This window comes from Dipodomys merriami, unplaced genomic scaffold, assembly GCF_024711535.1.
Source record: "Dipodomys merriami isolate MVZ:Mamm:240054 unplaced genomic scaffold, mDipMer1.0.p SCAF_3, whole genome shotgun sequence".
NCBI classification, from domain to species: domain Eukaryota; kingdom Metazoa; phylum Chordata; class Mammalia; order Rodentia; family Heteromyidae; genus Dipodomys; species Dipodomys merriami.
In genome coordinates, this window is record NW_027204492.1 from 42,658,397 (window position 1) to 42,678,658 (window position 20,262).

A 20,262-nucleotide genomic window follows, 5' to 3' on the forward strand; every position below is an offset into this window, starting at 1 on the left:
ACAAAGGAGGAGGCTGCAATGCTTGGTAAGAAATGTACACATTATCCTGCCCATGTAATTGTAACTCCTCTGTACAGTATGTTCACAAATAAAATAAAATTAAATTTTAAAAAATGTGAATGAGGGAATTCATTATCTTCTACTGTTCTGCCATGTAAGGACTTAACATTCATTCTTCTTACCCTTTTCACCCATTTTGACATGTGAGAATACAAGAAGGCTCTCCCCAGGTATCAAATACCAGTTCCTTGACACGGGACTTCCTGACATCCAGAGTCTCAAGAATCAAATTTCTGATGGCTTTTAAAGTATAAATAATTGTAATTTCACCTATATTCTTTATTAGTATCAACTACTTGCAGAAGAGTGTTTCATCTTGACATGTTCTTTTATGTGTATAAAGCACCTTGTTCATACACAGCCCCTATGTCACTCACTCTTCTTCCAAAACCAATCTCAATAAGCTTCATTGATTTTACTTTTACACATACACATAAAGAATTTTAACCATATTCCTCTTCTTTAATAGTCTCTGCTCATCCTCTACCATCCTATTACTGCCTCACCTCAGATAGGACCTGTTTTCCATTCCTGTTATTCATTTTGGGTTACATGAGAGTATTCAAAGGGGTTTCACCATGGCATTTCACACATGCTAATATAGTCAATACCTGAGTATTGACCCTCTTTGCTTATTCTTGTTTTCTCTATCTCTACTTCCTCCTATTGTTTAACAGCTCTCAGTGAGTTTAGTTTTGCTATATTCATTTATAGGTCCTATGTAATATTGTTCACTCAAACTTCTACAATCCTCGTAAAGCCATAGTAGCAAAAACACTATAGTACTAGCACAATAACAGACACAAACACCAATGGAACAGAGTAGACAACCGACAAATAAAACTACACAGGAACAGAACTCTGATTGTTGACAAAGGAACCAAAAATGTATGACAAGACCACCTCTTCAACAAATGATTCTGGGAAACATGAAAAAAACTGAAATTACCTGGATGCTGGTAGCTTATGCCTATCATACTAGCTACACAGAAGGGTGAGATCTGAGAATCATTGTTTGGAGCCATCAGGACAAACAAAATCCTGAGACTCTTATGTCCAAATAACTAGCAAAAAGCCAAAAATGAAGATGTGGCTCAAGTGGTAAAGCACTACCTAAGAGCTAATAATCCAAATGAACATGATAGGCCCTGAATTAATGCCCAGAATTGGCATAAAAAAGACAAATTAGATTCCTATCTCCTTCCTTGTACTAATATCAATTCAAATTGGATCAAAGATATACATATATGTATATATGTATGTAGGTGTGATAGGTATAAAAAGCATGCTTGTTAAGTTTCTGATTTGTATAGACTACCTAGTCTCTGGAATTTTTGTGTAGCAGCACAACTATACTATTTTAAGCTCTCCTTTCCAGTCACACTTCCACTGCTATACTTCAAGTCTTTGTCATTTCTGGCCAGAAAGAACTATAGCTTCTGCCCAGTTGATCTCCTTTCTTCTGTTCTCAGTTCCTTCTATCTATTTCCATATTGATGTTGTTCATCATGAGCTCTCCATTGCTTGCTGGATAAAATCAAAGAATACAATTTTGTACTGCTGATCTTCCCCGGCCACACATACACATCTCCCTGATTTCATCTTGTACTTCCCCATTCTCCCACTTCTTTTTTGCTTTGTTTTGCTGTTGTCTCATTACGTGGTCCAAGATGGACTCAAACTCACTGTACTCCTTCCTTAGCCACCTGAGTAGTGAAATTGAAGGTGTATGCCAGTCATCATGCCTAGCTTCCCTATTTTATTTTTATAATTCACTTATATAGAGAGAGTTTTGTGAAGAACATGCTAATTCACGATGCAGCGTCATTAGATATGTTGTTCTCGTTCCTGCAATGTCCCTTTTCCTACACTGCAAACCGATGTAATTAACCATATATTCCTTGAAACCAAGATAACATCACCTGCAAATAACCTATTATTCCTGTTTAGTGTTAATGACATACTCTTATGCCCCACACCCATATCTAGTGACTATTTTTAGTGAAGTAGCTTGTATTTTGCCCTTCTTTTTTAAAATTCTTGAACTATTTTGAAGTTAGCATCTGTTTTATTTTTGACTCCTCATGATCCAGCCTAGTACATTTCAAAAAACAGTGGCATCATAACCCTGGACACATACATAATTCCTTAGGTCTAACCTACAGATTTTTCTACTTTATTTCAACAATTACTTATTTCACTCCTTATGAACACTTTGAATATGCATTTCATGCAAAAAATCTCATGAAAATAGTCAGATTTGGCAGTGGTGGCTGTGCATTCCTAACTGGCAACAGTTGGTTGATTCTGAAGTTCAGAAGGTTGGATGGCTGAGCTTATCAGAACTTACATTATATTGGGTTTTTTTGTTCTATAATTTACCCAAGGTCACCCAAGTTAGTGGGTGGTTTCTGTTCACATTACCATGTCCTTCTTTTAGTGTGACTTTTACTCACCAAAGTAATGACTGGAAATTTCAAGAAATGTCCTGCTAAAGTAGCCAAAAGAGAACAAGGTAAATAGACAAGCAAGATGTGATTCTATTTCTTCCAATAGGGGTGGGAAAATCCTTTAAAAAGTGTTTTTTTCAAAATATGAAATACTGTTCACTTATATGTGAGATATGCAACAGGTATATCTATGACTGTCATTTAATATTGAATGTGGAAATTGGGCACTTAATTTATTAAGTTGTGGAAAAAAATCTTCTTTAGACTACATGGAAAATTCTGCCTACTGTTCAATACAATGTTAAAAATAAGAGAGAAGATAATGGATAGACTATAGTAGTTAATTCCCTAACTTCATTTGGTGATATGCTGTTCTTAGCCACTAGGTTGGTTCTTTTAGAGACAACCACCTAAGCTTGAAAGAAGAAAACTTTGGCCCCTTAAATAACTGCAAACTTCACAATAAAATTCTGTTTTATTTCAGAGGAGGCCCACCAGAGAAACTTGCTAGGTGAAATACAAATGATTTGTGTGCCAGCTAAATTCGGAAGCCTTCTTGTCCCACACTTTAAGGTGACCTAGAATTAACTTTTGTTATTATATTGTAATCAGCTAACTGGTTTCTTTATCTTATGTTGGATAGAAATCAAATATGGACTATTTCTAAGGCAAAAGCAAACTTAATGTCGATTACAGTGAGGATGTACAGTAGACTACTACAGAATGTTTTACTATGATAATGAAGTGGCAGTTATCAGGCAGGGGCCTTTATTTTTTGTACATTCTAACTAATGGAAAGCCTAGGACCCCTTTAAAAGCAGAATGGAGGCACTAAGGATTTAAAATGTCACTCTTAACACCTGAAGGAGCTGGCAGTTGCCACATCTGTAGTCCACAGCTTCAATCAGACAAGAATATGCTTTGCGGATTTGTCAATGATGCTCAAAGTGAGGACTAAGGAGGATCCCTTACAGGGGCAGGGACCTCATCTTGCCTTCCAATACCCAGACCTTGACTCGACTGTAAGCAAGAAACAAGGACATACAAACAGGAGGGTTGCATCAGTTTAATAGCAAGCATGTATAGTATAATACACAATCAAGATGTAGAGTCTAAATGTGAAAGAGACCTAAAATCTTTTTTTTGACAGTACTGGAGTCTGAGCTCAGGGCTTTGTACCTGCTAAGCAGATGTTCTACCACTTGAGCCATACCCTTTATGATTGGGCTCATCTGGATTGTAATCCTCCTATTTGTACTTCTAGCATAGCTGGAATTAGAGGCACACATAATAATGCCCAGCTTTTATTGATTGAGTTATTTGCCTGAGCTGTTTTGAATCAGAATCTTCTCTAACTCAGCCTTCTTTGTAGTTAAGATTGCCCCTGGAGAGAAGAGAGCTGAGCTCTTTTTTGTTTAGCAGAGACTATATACCTTTTGGGAGGAATTTATCTTTTACTTTAGCTGTTGTCATAGCATCTTATCTGAAAGGTTTATCATTGTGTTTTGTGACTTTAGAGAGTAAGGGAGCCTAGTGTTTTAATTATGTACTTGAAATACAGCAGTGGAAATGAGAATGGAAAGGAGAGCTTCCAGGAGAGAAACTTTTGTATAAATTTTATCAGGAAGTGTGTCCATTAGCAAAAAACAGATGTGACATTGTACAACACTTACAATGAATAACTACAGTTATGAGTAGCAACATATCTTAGAAAAAAAATCACTGAGTAGACTATGTCCCAGAATGTTACATAGAAAAAAAACCTTATCATTTTTTGCGCATATGAAATCTATGAGAATTAACCCACAGTGTGTGTATTTACATATATCCAGTAAATATGTTTAAAGAGCAAGGAAATAAACAAAAATCAGGGTATTTGCTTTTTTAATTTTAATTTTAAAGGTGATGTACAGAGGGGTTGCAGTTATATAAGTCAGGTAATGAGTACATTTCTTTTTGAACAGTGTTACCTCTTTTCCTTGTTTTTTTTCTCAGTTTTTTCCCTCTGGACGCCTCTCCCCCACAAGTTGTAAAGTTCATTTCCAAAATAGTGTCTAGTGAGTATCACTGCTGAATTAGTTCACCCTTGGTCCCACCATTTCTTTGCTTCCCCTTCCCCCTCACCAAATGAGACAAACTTACATACAAGTCACGAAGTACAGAAATCATAAACAGAGACAAAGGAGGGAAAACAGAAAAACAGAACAAAACAAAAAACCTCTTGTTAAGGTATTTGCTTTTTAGGGGAAGAAAGGCTGAAGGAAAGATTGTGAGATTGAAATTTCTGTGGGAGTTCTGCTTTTCCACGGGGACACTGACAGTTGTTTATTGGAATTTAGATGGGTAGTTGGACAGAGAAGCAGTCTTTTAAGAGCCATGAAGACAATGTGCAGAGAGCAAAAATTCTACTTATTTCTGTTTCCTGTAGTGAGAAGATTCTTTTAAGAGTTATTCTGGAGGTAGGAATCCATAGATTTCCAGCCAGTCCCCCCCCTCCCCATTCCTGGGGTTTGAACTCAGGGCCTGCACACTGTCCTCAAACTATAAGTCGAGGCTACTGCTCTACCACTTGTGCCACAGCTCCAATTCTGTCTCTTTTTTGTGGTTAATTCGATATAAGAGTCTTACCAACTTTCCTGCTCACCGCTGACTTCAACCCACCATATGTGGATCTCAGCCTGCTAAGTAGCTAGGGTCATGGGTGTGAGCTTCTGTCACCCATAGGTTTTATTTTTATTTTTATTTATTTTTAATGCAGATTCTGGGGCTTGAACTAAGGGTCTGGGCAGTGTCCCTGAGTTTTTTTTTTTTTTTTTTTTTTGGCCCAAGTGTAGTGCTCTACCACCTCTTCTGGCTTTTGGGTGGTTAATTATAGATAAGAATCATATCATAGTGAGGCTGGTGCCAGTGGCTCATGCTGAGATCTGAGGATCATGGTTCAAAGCCAACCCAGGCAGGAAAGTCAGGGAGACTCTTAACTACAATAAACCACTAGAAAACCGGAAGTGGTGCTGTGGCTCAAGTGGTAAAGTGCTCTCCTTGAGCTGAAGAGCACAGGGACAGCACCCAAGCCCAGAGTTCAAGCCCCACAACCGACCAAAAAAATAAAAAGAATCATAGGACTTTTCCTGCTCAGGCTGGCTTCAAATAGTGATGATCAGATCTCAGCCTCTTGAGTAGGTACCAGATGACCGGCTTGTAGCGGGTTTTTTGTGCCAGTCCTGGTTTCAGAAGTCAGGATCTGAATGCTGTCCCTGAGCTTTTTGCTCTAGGACTCTACCAGTTGAGCAATAGCTCTTTGAACTTTTGGTAGTTAATTGGAGATAAGTCTCAGTGACTGTGTTGCTAGGGATGGCTTTGAACCATCACCTTTAGATCTCAGCCCATCTTCCAAGTGTGAGCCACCATCACCAGGTGCTGGGATTCCGGCCATTCTAAAATATTAAACATATTATTTTTATATTTATTTATTTACTTTTTTAAAAACTGGTCCTGGGGCTTGAGTTCATGGCTTTGGTGGCGTCCCTGAGCTATTATGCTCAAAGTTAGTGCTCTACTAGTTGAAGTGGATTTCTGTGAAGTGGATTTAAGAGTCTCGAACTTCGCTGCCTGGGCTGGCTTTGAATCTGGATCCTCAGATCTTAGTCTCCAGAATAGCTAGGATTACAGGCATGAGCTATTGGGCACCTGGCTTCCAACTATTTTTTTTAAAAGTGCTTTTATATTAGCTCCTCCAAGGGAAGAGTCTTTATGGTATAAATGCGTCCACATCCCACTCCTTTTGCCCTTTGCTCTTGACCATCCTCACTTCCCCTTCAAAGGGGGTTGGTGATCCAGGCAAGGGAGGGAGGAGGAGGCGTCCTGTGGGTGTACTATGTCCCTATTGGTGGGTAGAAGGATCTAGATCGAGGCTCCAGCTGAAGTGAGGAAAAGAGGGGCGAGAGGGTGGAGCTAAGAGGAAGGAGGGCCTAAAGAAATCTAACGGGATCTAGATGCAAAGTGCACTTGTGGGCGCTTAACTGCGATGGCGCCGGCGCCCATCGGTGTCACCCCGCTGGCCTTGGCGTCTTCCCTTTAGGAAGCTACTTTACCAGCTGCTGCCTCATCATCTTACATCGCCTGCGCCTGTAGCGGTAGCCGTGATTCTGTCAGCCTCCTCTGCCACCTCCACCCCCGCCTGCTCGCTTGCTGGTGGTTGTGGCTACAGCGTTTTGGCGGCTCCACTATGGCGGCGGCGGGGAGGGGGGACAGTAGTTTTAAAGTAGACACCCGCCCTTGGCTCAAAGAAGGTGAGTTCCCGTCCCGGGCGCGGTTACGGCTCCATCCCCTTTGCTACTTCTTGCCAACCTCTCCAAGATCCAGCTGGGCGCGGTTCGCTACTGCCCCACCCCCACCTGCTGTGGCGCAGTAAAGGCCAAGGTCTAACCGCTCTGTCCCGCTGCTGTTAGCTCCTGGGGTGCCAGGTGGATCCGGGCTGAGAGGCGCTTCCTGGCCTCCTGCTCCGCCAAGGAATGGCTGGTACCCAGAGGCAGGAGTTGGAAGGGAAGGAAAACCGCACCTCATTTCTCTCAGCCCAAAACCTTTAGTGGGCTGCAGATCACTGAGGTGCGAGTTGGGGAAAAGAAGAGGCAAAAGTCCAAGTACTACCGACCCAGAGGGTCAGGCATAGGAAAGGGAGATCAAAGAGGAAAGGTCACAGATATAAGAGGGAGGAACACCTCCCCCTTTTGGTGAAATTCAAAGTCCTGTAAAGTAGATATTTACAATAGGTTATTTACAGAGAGCTAGAGTTACGGATATCGGTAGATTAGCCAGTATACTTGAGGTTCCAAGTAGATCTGTTACTTTTGAGAATAGTCTGGTGTGGAGCGGGGCTGGGTGCGGGGAGGGGGTTCGGGGTGCGGGGGCACTTACTAGACGTAGAGAAGCAAAGGGTTCGGAAAAAGCAGATTTTAGAAATCGCTTAGGGTTCTTTCCTTTGGGTTTTGCAAATCGTTTCTTAAGGAAAGCAAGGTATGCAGGTACATCTTCAGATTACTTTGGGTTAAAAATAAATGCTGTTCTTCCTCCCAGCACAGTTCAGTATAAGTGCTGTTCAACTTACACAAAATGCTAAATAATTGTAGATAGTCTACCAAGACACGGTAGTATTTCACATTGAAATATGTTTTAAGTCAGCTTTAGAAATGTTCTTAGATGTTAAAAACAGATTACACTGCAGAAGATCTCACTAGAGAATTTTGCTATTACAAATTTCATAATTTCAAGTATTTGTTGTGCTACTTTATCTTGCTAACTTACCTCTAAAATGAAGGATTGTTAAGTACTAAAACAGAGAAAACTAAGTTACTTTTGTGTCAATAAGGACATTCCATTAAATTTATTCCATAAAAACAAGTTTCTCTTTAAATCCATACCTGATATTTCCCTTTAATGTTGTTACACCATGTTTTGCACCTCTCCTTTGACTGAATGGCAAAACAGTAAAAAACAAACTTCTCACAATGTTTGTAGCAGGCACATTACATATATGCCACTTACAAAACACGGAAGTTAGAAATACACTGTAATTTGATGTTTATCAATTCTTACTAAAGGCAACCTTTAAATGACTATTTACTATGTTCAGTTAGCCATGATCTATACCATTGTTCTATATTAAAGCAGTCTTCTTTGTTTAAAATACTTTTGTACCAAATTTTCTTCTAAGCAGTAAGTGAGAGCAGTTTGGTAGGCAGCGGGATCACTGCTCAATTTTGCTTGAGATTTCATGGAGAAAAATATGATGCTTTTTTGGTCTAGATTTGTAAGAGGCATAATTTGCTGTTTCTTTGAATAAATGCAAATATTAAAAAGTTTAAGAGATGTCTCTGTTCTCTCTCTCCCTCCCTCCTCTCTCTTGCTACTCCTGGGGCTTGAACTCAGCGCCTGGGATCTGTCTCTGAGCTTTTTTGTGCTCAAGACTAGTGATCTACCACTTGAGCCACAGTGCCACTTCCACCTTTTTCTGGTTTATTGGAGATAAAAGTCTCATGAACTTTTCTGTCCGGGCTGGCTTCAAACTACGATCCTCCTATCTCAGCCTCCTAAGGAACTAGGATTACAGGTGTGAGCCACTAGTGCTTGGCAAGAGAGATCTCTTAAAATTCTCAAACTAACAGCAATATTGTATTGATAATATTGCTCACTGGTAAAATGAAGAGGACCCTAGTTTAAGAGTCTGGTGCAGTGAACACAGCTTGCTCATTAATCCACTAAATATTGTGACCTAGAATGAGTCCCAAGCTTCCTGGATTTGGGCTGGAGGATTTGTGAAATAGTTTGGATTACCTAAACCCTGAGATTAATTTCTGATCTGAAAGAATGTGCCATGATTTTGCAGTTCTATACATTCGCTGTCACTTCCATTACTATGTACTTTGTAGTTATTCATAAAGCTGTAAGAAACCTTGACCAGTAGTTGTCATTTGTTACTCACTGAGTAGTAGAATCTATATTGAATTGGTTGGAGACAGTTTATGAGTATATGAAAAATTGTTACTTAGAATTATTTCATTTAAGACGAACATTAACTGTTCTGTCTAAACTAAACTCTTTTCACTTAAGAAATGGTAAATATTTGACATATTGTACTATTTAGAACACTAGTAGAGGGGCTGGGAAGGTGGCTCAGTGGTAGAGCGCTTGCCTTGCATGCTTGAGGTCCTGGGTTCGATTCCTCAGCACCACATAAGCAAAAAGAAAAAAGCCGGAAGTGGCGCTGTGGCTCAAGTGGTAGAGCGCTAGCCTTGAGCTGAAGAGCTGAGGGACAGTGTCCAGGCCCAGAGTTCAGGCTCGTGACTGGACCAAAAAAAAAAGAACACTAGTAGACCTCAGTGTTTTTGCTTATAAATTAATTAAAAATGTAAGTTGTTTCTGGTTATCCTGGATAATGGACAAGGAGAAAATATTACTTGATTATATGCTAATATCTTTTTTCCATTTGTGTTTTCTAAATTCTTGCTATGATATGACTCCAAAAGATGTCAAAAGAACTAATATTACAAGTCCACTCTTGATAATATGATTGCAAGTGCATTGAAAAAGCATTTGTTGACCCATTTTCAACTGTAGCTTGCTTGAGGATTTTATCTGTCTTGAGGTTGGTAATTAGCAAATATCACTGGAGGTTAGAAATTGTAAAGTAGGGAATATTAGAAATTTTCAAAAATTACTAATGAGATATTAAGCAATAAATTTAAAAAGAAAGCAAACCAAAGAAAATCCAAGTGAGCACAGACAACAGTAAAGACATATATACACTTAAAATTGAAGTTTTGTGAGACACTTAATGTTACATTAAGTCAAGTTCTCAAAAAATGTATAATGGCCTCCAAATGAATTTCACCCAGTAACGATGTTACAATATACTCACAGCAAAAGCCAAAGCAAAAATAAAATCCTCACTATTTACAGTACTTCTTCCTTTCTTGAAGGGAGGCAGTAGGAGTTTGATCTCAGGGCCTCATACTTGTTTGGCTGGTACTCTACTGCTTGAGCCATGCATGTAGTCCTACTTTTTTGCTGGTTATTTTGTAGATAGAGCCTAGTGCACTTTTCTGTCTAAGCCTTGAGCCTAGATCCTCTAGATCTCACCCTTATGTAGCTAGGATTTGAAGTGTGAGCCACTGCTACTGGGGTATTTCTTCCTTTCTTAAAGAAAAGGAAATTATCAAATAGTACTTGTTTAAATTGGAAGACATTATGGCAAGTCAGCCATTTGCTCATTTGCATAATAATTATCTTATAAGATTACCTTTGTCTCTGTATTTCAGACAATTTTCAAGTCATGTGTCAGTTAAGTCCACCACAAGAAATTTAGTTATTGATCTTGCCTTCACCCAATAATCATTTATTGAACACCTATATATGGGTGTGCCAGGCACTATGTTTTGTATTGAAACCCACATAAAATTTAGACACAGTTATATGAAAGCATTCTATAGTAGTGCTTGATAGTAAAATTATAAAATAAATACCTGAGCATTGGTAGTTCATTCTTGTAATCCTATGTACTCAGGAAGCGGAGACACAGAAGATCACAGTTCAAAGCCAACTTGGATAGAAGAATCCAAAAAACTCTATTGCCAAAATAACCAGCAAAAAGCTTATCTGAAGGTGTGGCTCAGCACTAGCTGAGGAAGAAAAACTAAGCTCAAACTGTTGTACTTGCAAAATATTAAAAAATACAAAATAAAAACAGTGAGGGGAATGTAGGAATTGTGTTGCGGGGGAGGGGGTGGGAGAGTTATGGCTTGAATTCAGGGTCTCTCATTCTGGCTTTTTCAATCAAGGCTAGTACAGCTCCCCTTCCAGTTTTTTGATGGTTAATTGGAGATAAGAATTTCATAGACTTTCCTGCCCAGGCTGACTTTGAACTGTGACCCTCAGATCTCAGCCTCCTGAAGGATTACAGGCAAGAGCTACTGGCACCCAGCTGGAAATGTAGTTTTAAATACAACTAGTCAGATTCCTAAGCAATCAAAAATTTTTTTACTGTTTATTACAAATATTCATTCTGACTGTAGTATCTTATATACTTGTAGACATTCTGAAGCATGCTGTGTTAAAAATCCAATGTTGATATCTGTGCAGAATAATTAAATAATGAAATAAACTATTAAGATTAAACTTCCATTTCTAGTACTTGGATGTTTTTTTAGTGTCTTCTAGATATTAGACCATTTGTTAATTTCTGGTTGTTTGTATTAGGACCAGAATTGATGTGAAAATAGTTACTGAGCTTGTTATAGAGACTAACTTTAAGTAAGCTTCCTACTTAATTTATTTGTTAGGATGGAACTTTGATTTTTTTTCTGCCTGAAATAGTTCGGCATATCCATTTATATTCATTAATATGTGGGAATGAACAGCATATATTTAATGGCTTTCTGTTACAAAGCATTTGTCAATGGATCAAGTAAATCCTTGCATCACATAGGATATCAATTTAAGTTCTGTTCCCCCAGTAACAGTTTGAACTCAGGGCCTTGGGCTTGTTTGGCTTGCTTGCTCTAGATCTCAGCCTCCTGAGATCCCATTTGTAGTTTGTTACAAAACTACTCTTTCATTTTAATTAATTCTCATAAATGTTATTCAAAAGAGGATCGGTTACATCATTGTAACAAAATAAAGGCTTATCACTTATTTTGGCCGTTTCTTCTGAGCAGTAGTTTGATCATACAGCCACTGTCATTGCATTGATTTCAGATGGAGGTGTTTTCACCTCATTTTTATATTTTTGTATTGTGATAAAATGTACATGTGATAAAACCTCACTTATTGGTGGGTGCTATTGACTCATACTTGTAATCCTAGCTACTCAGCAGATTCAGATCTGGAGGATCATGGAACTAAGCCATTTTGGGCAGAAAATTCTAGGAGACTTCACCTCCAATTAGCCAGCAAAAAGCCAGAGTGGAAGGATGGCTCAAGTGATAGAGCTCCAGCTGAGTGAGCTGAGTGAATAAGAAGCCCTGAATATAAAACGTGGTACCAGCAAAAAAACCTTTTCTATTATTTAAAATATGCACTCCAGTGGCATTAAGAATATTCACGCTATACATCTTTGGAACTTTTTCATTGTCCCAGTCTAAAACTACTTGCAATCATAATACTTTCATATGTCTATAATAATCCCCCATCCAGAAAAATTTTCTGACCCATCTAACTTCTGGAAAGCAACATATATTTATTCCCCCCCCCCCCCCCGCACCGACGTTGTAAAGCTCGTTTTTGACATGACAACTTGTACTTCTCATTGTTGCAACAGGTCCACCTGTATCCTTAAACGACTTGTTTTTCCCCATCTCCTCCACAAGTTATACTGACATCAAATATAGTGAAAGCAGGGGTTATACTGTGGGGGAGGGACATACAAAGCAACAAAGAAATAATCTTATAAATGCGTTAGAAACACATGCATGAAAGAAAAAAACATTAAAATACATATCTAAGGGTTCATTTTCCTAACATCACATTATCTGACCTTTCCTCTTGACTCATACATATACTAGATATTGCAAATAAGGGAAACCATGGGACCTATGTTTCTTTGGGCCTGGCTTACTTCACTTAATACAACTTTTTCCAAGTTTTTCCAGTTCCTAACAAATGGGGCAATGTCATTCTTTCTGATGGAGGCATAGAATTCCATTGTGTATATATACCACATTTTCTTGATCCATTCATCTACTGAGGGGCATCTGGGTTGGTTCCATATCTTAGCTATGGTAAATAAGGCTGCAATAAACATAGTTGTGCTGGTAGCTTTAGTGTGGTCTTGTTTGTAAATATTTGGGTAAATGCCCAAAAGTGGGATTGCTGGGCCATAGGGGAGCTCTATGTGAAGTCTTTTGAGGAACCTCCATACTGCTTTCCAAAGTGGTTGAACAAGTTTACATTCCCACCAACAATGAAATAAGGTTCCCTACTGTCCACATCCCCTCCAGCATCTGTTATTGTTAGAGTTCTTGATTTTTGCCATTCTAACTGGACTGAGGTGGTATCTCAATGTTGTTTTGATTTGCATTTCTTTTATGGCTAGGGATGTTGAGCATTTCTTCATGTGTCTATTGGCCATCCTTCTTTCTTCTTCAGAGAAGTTTCTCTTTATCTTTCGCCCACTTATTTATTGGGCAGTTGTTTCTTTGAGGATTTGTTGTTGCGGGATTTAATTTTTTGAGTTCCAAGTATAGTTTAGATATGAGACCCTTGTCCGTTGTATGGCTAGTAAAGATCTTCTCCCAATCCGTGAGCTTTCTATTGATCTTGCTAGCTATGTCCTTTGCCATGCAGAAGCTCTGCAACTTTATGCAATCCCATTTGTCCAACCTTTCTTTGATTTGTTGTGTTTCCGAGTCTCTATTCAGAAAATTTCGGCCTGAGCCAAGGAGACCTAGGGTTTCTCCTATTCCATCCTGTAATGTTTTCAGAGTGTCTGCTTTGACTCCGAGGTCTTTGATCCATTTGGAGTTGATTCTGGTGCAGGGTGATATATAAGGATCTAGCTTTAGTTTTCGACAAGTAGCTAACCAATTTTGCCAGCACCATTTACTGAAGAGGCTGTCTTTGTTCCATTCTATTGTTTTAGCTCCCTTATCGAAGATTAGATGGCTATAGGTCTGTAGGTTCATTTCTGGGTTTTCCATTCTATTCCATTGGTCCTGAGGTCTGTTCTTATGCCAATACCAAGCTGTTTTGATTACTATGGCTTTATAGTAGAGTTTGAAATTTGGTATTGATATTCCTCCAGCAGTGTTCTTTCCGTTGAGGAGCGTTTTTGCTATTCGAGGTCTTTTATTGTTCCATATGAATTTTTGGATTGCCTCTTCTATTTCCTTGAAGAATGAGGTTGGAATTTTGATAGGTATCGCATTGAATTTGTAGATAGCCTTGGGAAGTATTGCCATTTTCACGGCAACCTATATTTAAAATGTATGCTTAATTTGTTAACTTTTGACAGCCCAAAGGAATTTAGTTAATTACACTCATGAAACACAAAACAAAGTAGTTTAATTTTCTTAACCATATGTATAAATCAGGCCACTTATTAAACATTGGTTTTATCTTTTTTTTTTTTTTTCCGGTCGTGGGGCCTGAACTCTGGGCCTGGGCGCAGTCCCTCAGCTCTTCTGCTCAAGGCTAGCTCTCTACCACTTGAGCCACAGCACCACTTCCAGCTTTTTTCTTTTTGCTTATGTGGTGCTGAGGAATCGAACCCAGGGCCTGAAGCATGGAAGGCAAGCGCTCTACCACTGAGCCACCTTCCCAGCCCTGGTTTTATCTTTTACATATCAAATAATTTTAAGCCCAATTCAGTATCAGATTTAGGTTCTTTCTCCATTTTAACCCTAGTCTTTTAACAGTACTTTCTTATTCACCATTGCATAATTGTTTTTGTTTTTGCCGGATCTGGGGTTTTAACCCAAGGCTTTGAGTTTAAATTGCTGTCCCTCTCTGCCCCTCTAATCACATAGGCCATATCTTCAAGCCAGTTTGTGTGTGCATTGTGTGTGTGTGTGTGTGTGTGTGTGTGTGTGTGTGTGTGTGTGTGTGTGTGTGTGTGTGTGTGTGTGTGCTGGTACTGGGACTTGAATTCAATGTCACTTAGCATTTTTTCTCAAAGCTGGAGATCTACCACTTGAATCATAGCTCCACTTCTGGTTTGTTGGTGGTTAATTGGAGTAAGAGTTTCATGGACTTTGCTGCCTGGGCTGCTTTGAACCAAGATTCTCAGAGCTCTGCCTCCTGAGTGACTAGGATTGCTGGTGTGAGCTATCAGAGCCTGTCTTAAAGACAGCTTTTTGATAGTTATTTTGGAGATGGAGTCTTACACATTGTTTTCTGCCATGTCTGGCTTCCCGAGTAGCTAGGATTATAGGAATGAGCCACCAGTGCCTGGCAGCTTTTATTTTATGTTGAACTACAAAGAAATGATGTCACAATCAGAAATTAGTGTATGTTCAGATGTGCTACTCTAGAAGTATTTTAAATTATCTACAATTAACCTTACCATATTAAACAAGTTTATCTGTAGCAGATGAGAGTCCACTTTGCAACATTCAGAATGTTATCACTGGATATTTTAATGTATAATCTATATTTTTCATCCTAGCTCGCTTAACCTTTTACTGAATATGAGATAGATTTACCACCTGCTTTACTGTCAGAGAAAAATCTAAGCTTATTATGCCTAAATACGAAATGGATGGACTTGGAAAAAATTATGTTAAGTGAGGTTAAGTCAGGCCTAGAGACAAAAGATTCATGCTTAGATCTAATTTATAAATCTAAATGTAAACATATACATGGTCATATGCATATATACAAAAATGTTTTAATTCAAGTATGGTATACTCAAAGGAGGATTCCAATAGAGTAACTCCTTTCAAAAACTAACTTATAGTCTAACAAAATTCATACTAGGAAGTTGGAATTTAAGATGTCTGGGGGGATGTGGTCAAGGGAGGGGGTAGATGAATAAAGACAAGGGTAAGAAAATACAGTCATGGTATTCAGTGTATACATGTTAAATGGAACTAGGAAAATTGACAGGGTAAGTGGGGTTGAGAAAGATATGAATGATGAAAGTGGTGACATTGATTAAGATGCATTGTACTCATAAGCTGACATGTTGAATTGAAACCCCTTTAATTAAAGATAATAAATAAAATGTTAAAACATATTAGTTTTATAAAAACTTTGTGACAATAGCTAAAGTGAGTAAACACTATACTTTGTAGGAGAAATGCTAGATGTGTTTTGCAAAAATTATTTTGAGAGAATGTTACATAGTAAATGCATGTATAAGAACATGAAGGTTATGGAGTAGCAGAGAAAGAACTATTATGAACATTTGATTTTTTAATTACTAGAGACAAATGGTTATAGGGTTATTTCTTATATTCTTATCAAAACTGTAAGTTACATTTAAAATTTGTTACACAAATTTTACGAAGAAAGTGTGTTTTGATATTTACAACAAGCATAAAATGTGCTTTCACCAAATCCACACAGTCTATATTAATTTTTCTTTACCCATCCCTTTCCTCTCCCTTCATTTTTAACAGTTTGGTGGATTTCATTATGTATTATGTAATTTTCATATATATGTACTTATATTAATCTACCTGCTACATTCTCTTTTTTCCCTTTCTCTGCCACTAGTTCCTCCAAAATAGTCTCTATTTTACAACTACATCATATTAGCATTTTTAGATCTAGATTTTGCATATGAGCAAAAACTGTAATATTTGTCTTTTTTTGGTCATATTGAGTTTGAACTTGCTCAGTTTGCTTGTCAGACTGGTGCTCTACCATTTGAACTATGCCTCTAGTCTGAGATTTTGCTGGTTATTTTTGAAGACAGAGTTTAGTGGGCTTTTCTGCCTGGGCTGGCTGCAAATCTCAGCCTTCTGGCTCTCAGCCTTCTAGGTACCTAAGATTACAGCAATGTCTGTGGTAATTATCTTCTTACACTTGGCTTACCTCATTTTCATGATGATATCCAGAGGAACATATTTTTTTAGGCTCTTAAGGTATTATTAACTGTATAGGTCCTTAAAGCTTTAAATTATGTTTTCGGTTTGCTCATTATTATATTATTTGGAAGGAGCTAAGACAGTCAGTTCCTCTGTAAGTGCCTTGTCAGAATTCTGATTCTGTATATATTCCTATTTGAAGTACTTTTCCCTACTAATCACCATAGAAAATATAAAATCAAATACAAAAGAAACTTCAGAAATAAAGGTCTGAAAGATATTCTTTTTTGTTGGTGGTGGTCATGGGGCTTGAACTCAGGGCCTGGGCACTGTCCCTGAGCTCTTTTTGCTCAAGGCTAGCACTCTACCACTTTAAGCCACAGTGTCACTTACAGTTTTCTGGTGTTTAATTGGAGATAAGGGTCTCATGGACTTTCCTGCCTGGGCTGGCTTTGAACCATGATCCTCAGATCTCAGCCACCTAAGTAGCTGGGATTACATATGTGAGCCACCCGTGCTCAGCTTAAAGTTGTTGTTGTTGTTTGGCAGTTGTGGGGCTTAAACTCAGGGCCTAGGCACTGTCTCTGAGCTCTTCATACTCAAGGTTACAACACTAAAACTTCAAGCCATAGAGCCACTTCTGAAAGATGTTCTTGATCATATAACTAGTTAGTACCAAGGTGAAGACAGTTTTGTTTATTCTGGTACTTTATTTTAATAACACTGTTTGGGGAATTAAGAATCAATATAAACACATATTTAGCCATTAGTCAATAATATGCATTTGTTTTCTACATTAATAGGCTAAAGCAAATGTAAAATATGGGAAGAGTCTAAAGAAGAAAAGGAAAGGAAGATAGAAAATCCCCAGGTTTCTTCACTATGCCTCAGTTCCTAAGTCCTAGTTCTTTGCCAGAACACTTTAGTTTGTGTAATGTGGAGAGTTCCCAGAAAACTAGATTCTGTCCTTCTTCATCACAGGTAACAGTATGTGCTCAGTTGACCTCTAATTTAACATCCATTTTCTCTCTAGGTCTCAACCCTGAGATAGGTTGTAAAAAATATTTACTGTTATCAGTTTCCTCTCCCACTTTCAGAATTGGCTATAGGCCATTTATTTCTAGGAGTCCAAAAGTCATGTCTAAAACAGTAGGTGTAGAAGGTAAAATAATCCTTTATTTAGCATCTCTTGTGGATCAGATGTATTTTCATTATGAATGCCAACCCTAGATATGAAGTCTACCATTCAAGATTTTGGGCTCTTTGTGTGTGTGTGTGTGTGTGTGTGTGTGTGTGTGTGTGTGTGTGTATGTTGGTCCTGGAGCCTGAACTCAGAGCCTGGACCCTGTCCCTGAACTTCTTTGCTCAAAGCTAGTGCTCTACCACTTGAGATACAGCCTTACTTCTGGCTTTTTGGTGGTTAATTGGAGATAAGAGTCTCAAGAACTTTGCTGTCCAGGCTGGCTTTGAACTGTGATCAGATCTCAGCCTCCCAAGCAGCTAGGATTACAGACATAAGTCCCCAGTGTCCAGTTCATCTTTGGACTTTTTAAAAGTTAACTCTCAATGAACCCTTGGTCAGACTTGTCTGTACCAACTAATAACTGTGTGACGTTAGGAAAATCATTTAATATCTCCAAGTTTCATACATGCTCCTCATATTCCTGTTTAAAAACACATATTCTTGGACTTTGCACATGGAGATTGAAGTAGATTTGAGGTACTGTCTAGTAATATGTACATTTGTCCTCCTTTCCCATTCCACTTCAGCTACCCCTTCTCTTTTCTCTTTCACTTCTCCCTCTGTTCCTTCCTCCCTAGTTCCTTCTTTCCTTTTCTTTTTGTCTCCCTCAGTTTCTTCCCTTCGTTTTATTTTGTAAAAAAACCTTAATGTTAGTCTGATGCATAATTTAACTTGATAACCTTCTAGATGATAACAAAGTTTGCTTATTATCTAAACAAATGCTGGACAACTATGATATGTAAGAGTCTGAGCCTGAAGCTCTTGCTGAGCTTCAATGGTTCTTACCTGTAAATCCAAGCTACTCAGAAGGCTGAGGTTTGAGGATAGCAGGAGTCAGCAGAGACAGAAAAACCCATGAGCATCTTTTCTCCAATAAATTAACAAAATGCTGGATTGGGGATATAACTCAAGTGGTAGAGAGGTAGTCATGACTGACAAAAAGCTCAGTGATAGCACAGAATCCTGAGTTCAACTCCAGTGCCTGCCCCCAACACCAATGTGAGCCTGTGCATGATTTTGAAAAACTGCATATGTGAATTTGATGAGAAACCCCAAATAAGACTCATTTTTACAAGAATTGTTCCAGAAATTTTGATATTTAATCATATTTGAATTGCTTAGAAGAGTATAGTATACAGATAAAATTAGAGTGAATCTTTTTAGCTACATTTCAAATGTGTCATCTCTGAAATCTCCTTTTATAATTTCATATATTTTAATTTTTGATTAACCGAAGTAAGGGTTTCAGCATATTTAGTGTATGTATGTGTGTATGTATGTGTGTATGTGTGTATGTGTGTGTATGTGTGCTTGTCTGAGTATGAGGACTTGAACTTAGGGCCTTACACTCATGGCTTTTTTTGCTCAATCTGGTGCTCTACCACTTGAGCTACACCTCTATGTCTTGCTTTTTGCTGGATAACTGAAGACAAGTGTATAACAGATTTCTCTGCCAGGGCAGTGATCCTCAGATCTCAGCCTAACTGAATATCTAGGATTACTTGCATGAGCCACAGGCACTCACAATACACACTCACAAATATACTTACATATGTAGCATATATATATACATACATACATACATATGCACATTTTTATGACATTACTAAGGCTTTCACTATTAATGTTACATCCACATTTTTTCCACTGTATAGATGAATTTATTGGATACAAGGTTATAACTTCAGCCCTAATATTGAGTATCATTTCTTATATTTGGATGTAATATATCTAAGGGTTTACCATGCGTAAATCAAATTCTAAGCTCACCTGTTAATGCCTTCTAACTTTTTACTTTTCTTCCTTTCTATATGCACTGCCCCTTTTCTGGTTCAACCACTTTTTTTTTTTTTTTTTTTTTTTTTTGGTCCTGTGGCCTGAACTCTGGGCCTGGGCACTGTCCCTCAGCTCTTCAGCTCAAGGCTAGTGCTCTACTACTTGAGCCACAGCGCCACTTCTGGCTTTTTCTGCTTATGTGGTGCTGAGGAATTGAACCCAGGGCCTAATGCATGCAAGGCAAGTACGCTACCACTGAGCCACCTTCCCAGTCTTAGTTCAACCACTTTTAAGCTACTCTTTGCCTCTGTTAAATGCAGACGTAAATTTAAGTACTCTCTGTCATGATTTGGTTTTATTCAAAGCTTTCCATTATTGTTATTTATAGTATTTCTTACCTTGAAATACATTTACTTGATTTTTTACTTAAAATTGCCACATCTTTTAGTCCCTAGATAAAGAGTTATTATCTACAAAGTGTCCTTAAATTCCTTAGCAGGAATATACTTTACCTTCTTCTCTCTCTCTCTCTCTCTCTTTTTATTGTGAAAATACTGTACAGAGAGGTTACAATTACATGGGCAAGATAATGAGTACATTTCTTATCTTATCAAGCTACTTTACCTTTTTAACTCTTACAGTATCTAAAATATTTAGGATTTGGGATTATAGGCTTCTTTGTGGGGTTTTATTTGTTTTGTTTTGCTTTTTG

The 20,262-nt window shown here is 38.2% G+C and overlaps 1 protein-coding gene across 2 annotated transcripts in view; it reads left to right on the forward strand.

Moving 5' to 3' along the window:
• Nucleotides 1-6,683: 6,683 nt before the first annotated feature.
• Nucleotides 6,684-20,262, forward strand: part of Zmat1 (zinc finger matrin-type 1) — a 41,209-nt gene continuing 27,630 nt past the window's right edge. The window contains exon 1 of one of the 2 annotated variants that reach the window (XM_070039025.1): nt 6,684-6,799. In XM_070039025.1, the coding sequence (XP_069895126.1) occupies nt 6,736-6,799 (64 nt within the window). In that variant the 5' untranslated portion in view covers nt 6,684-6,735. Of the gene's footprint in view, nt 6,800-17,469; nt 17,513-20,262 lie in introns of those variants that run through there. The other variant, XM_070039026.1, reaches the window with a different exon arrangement.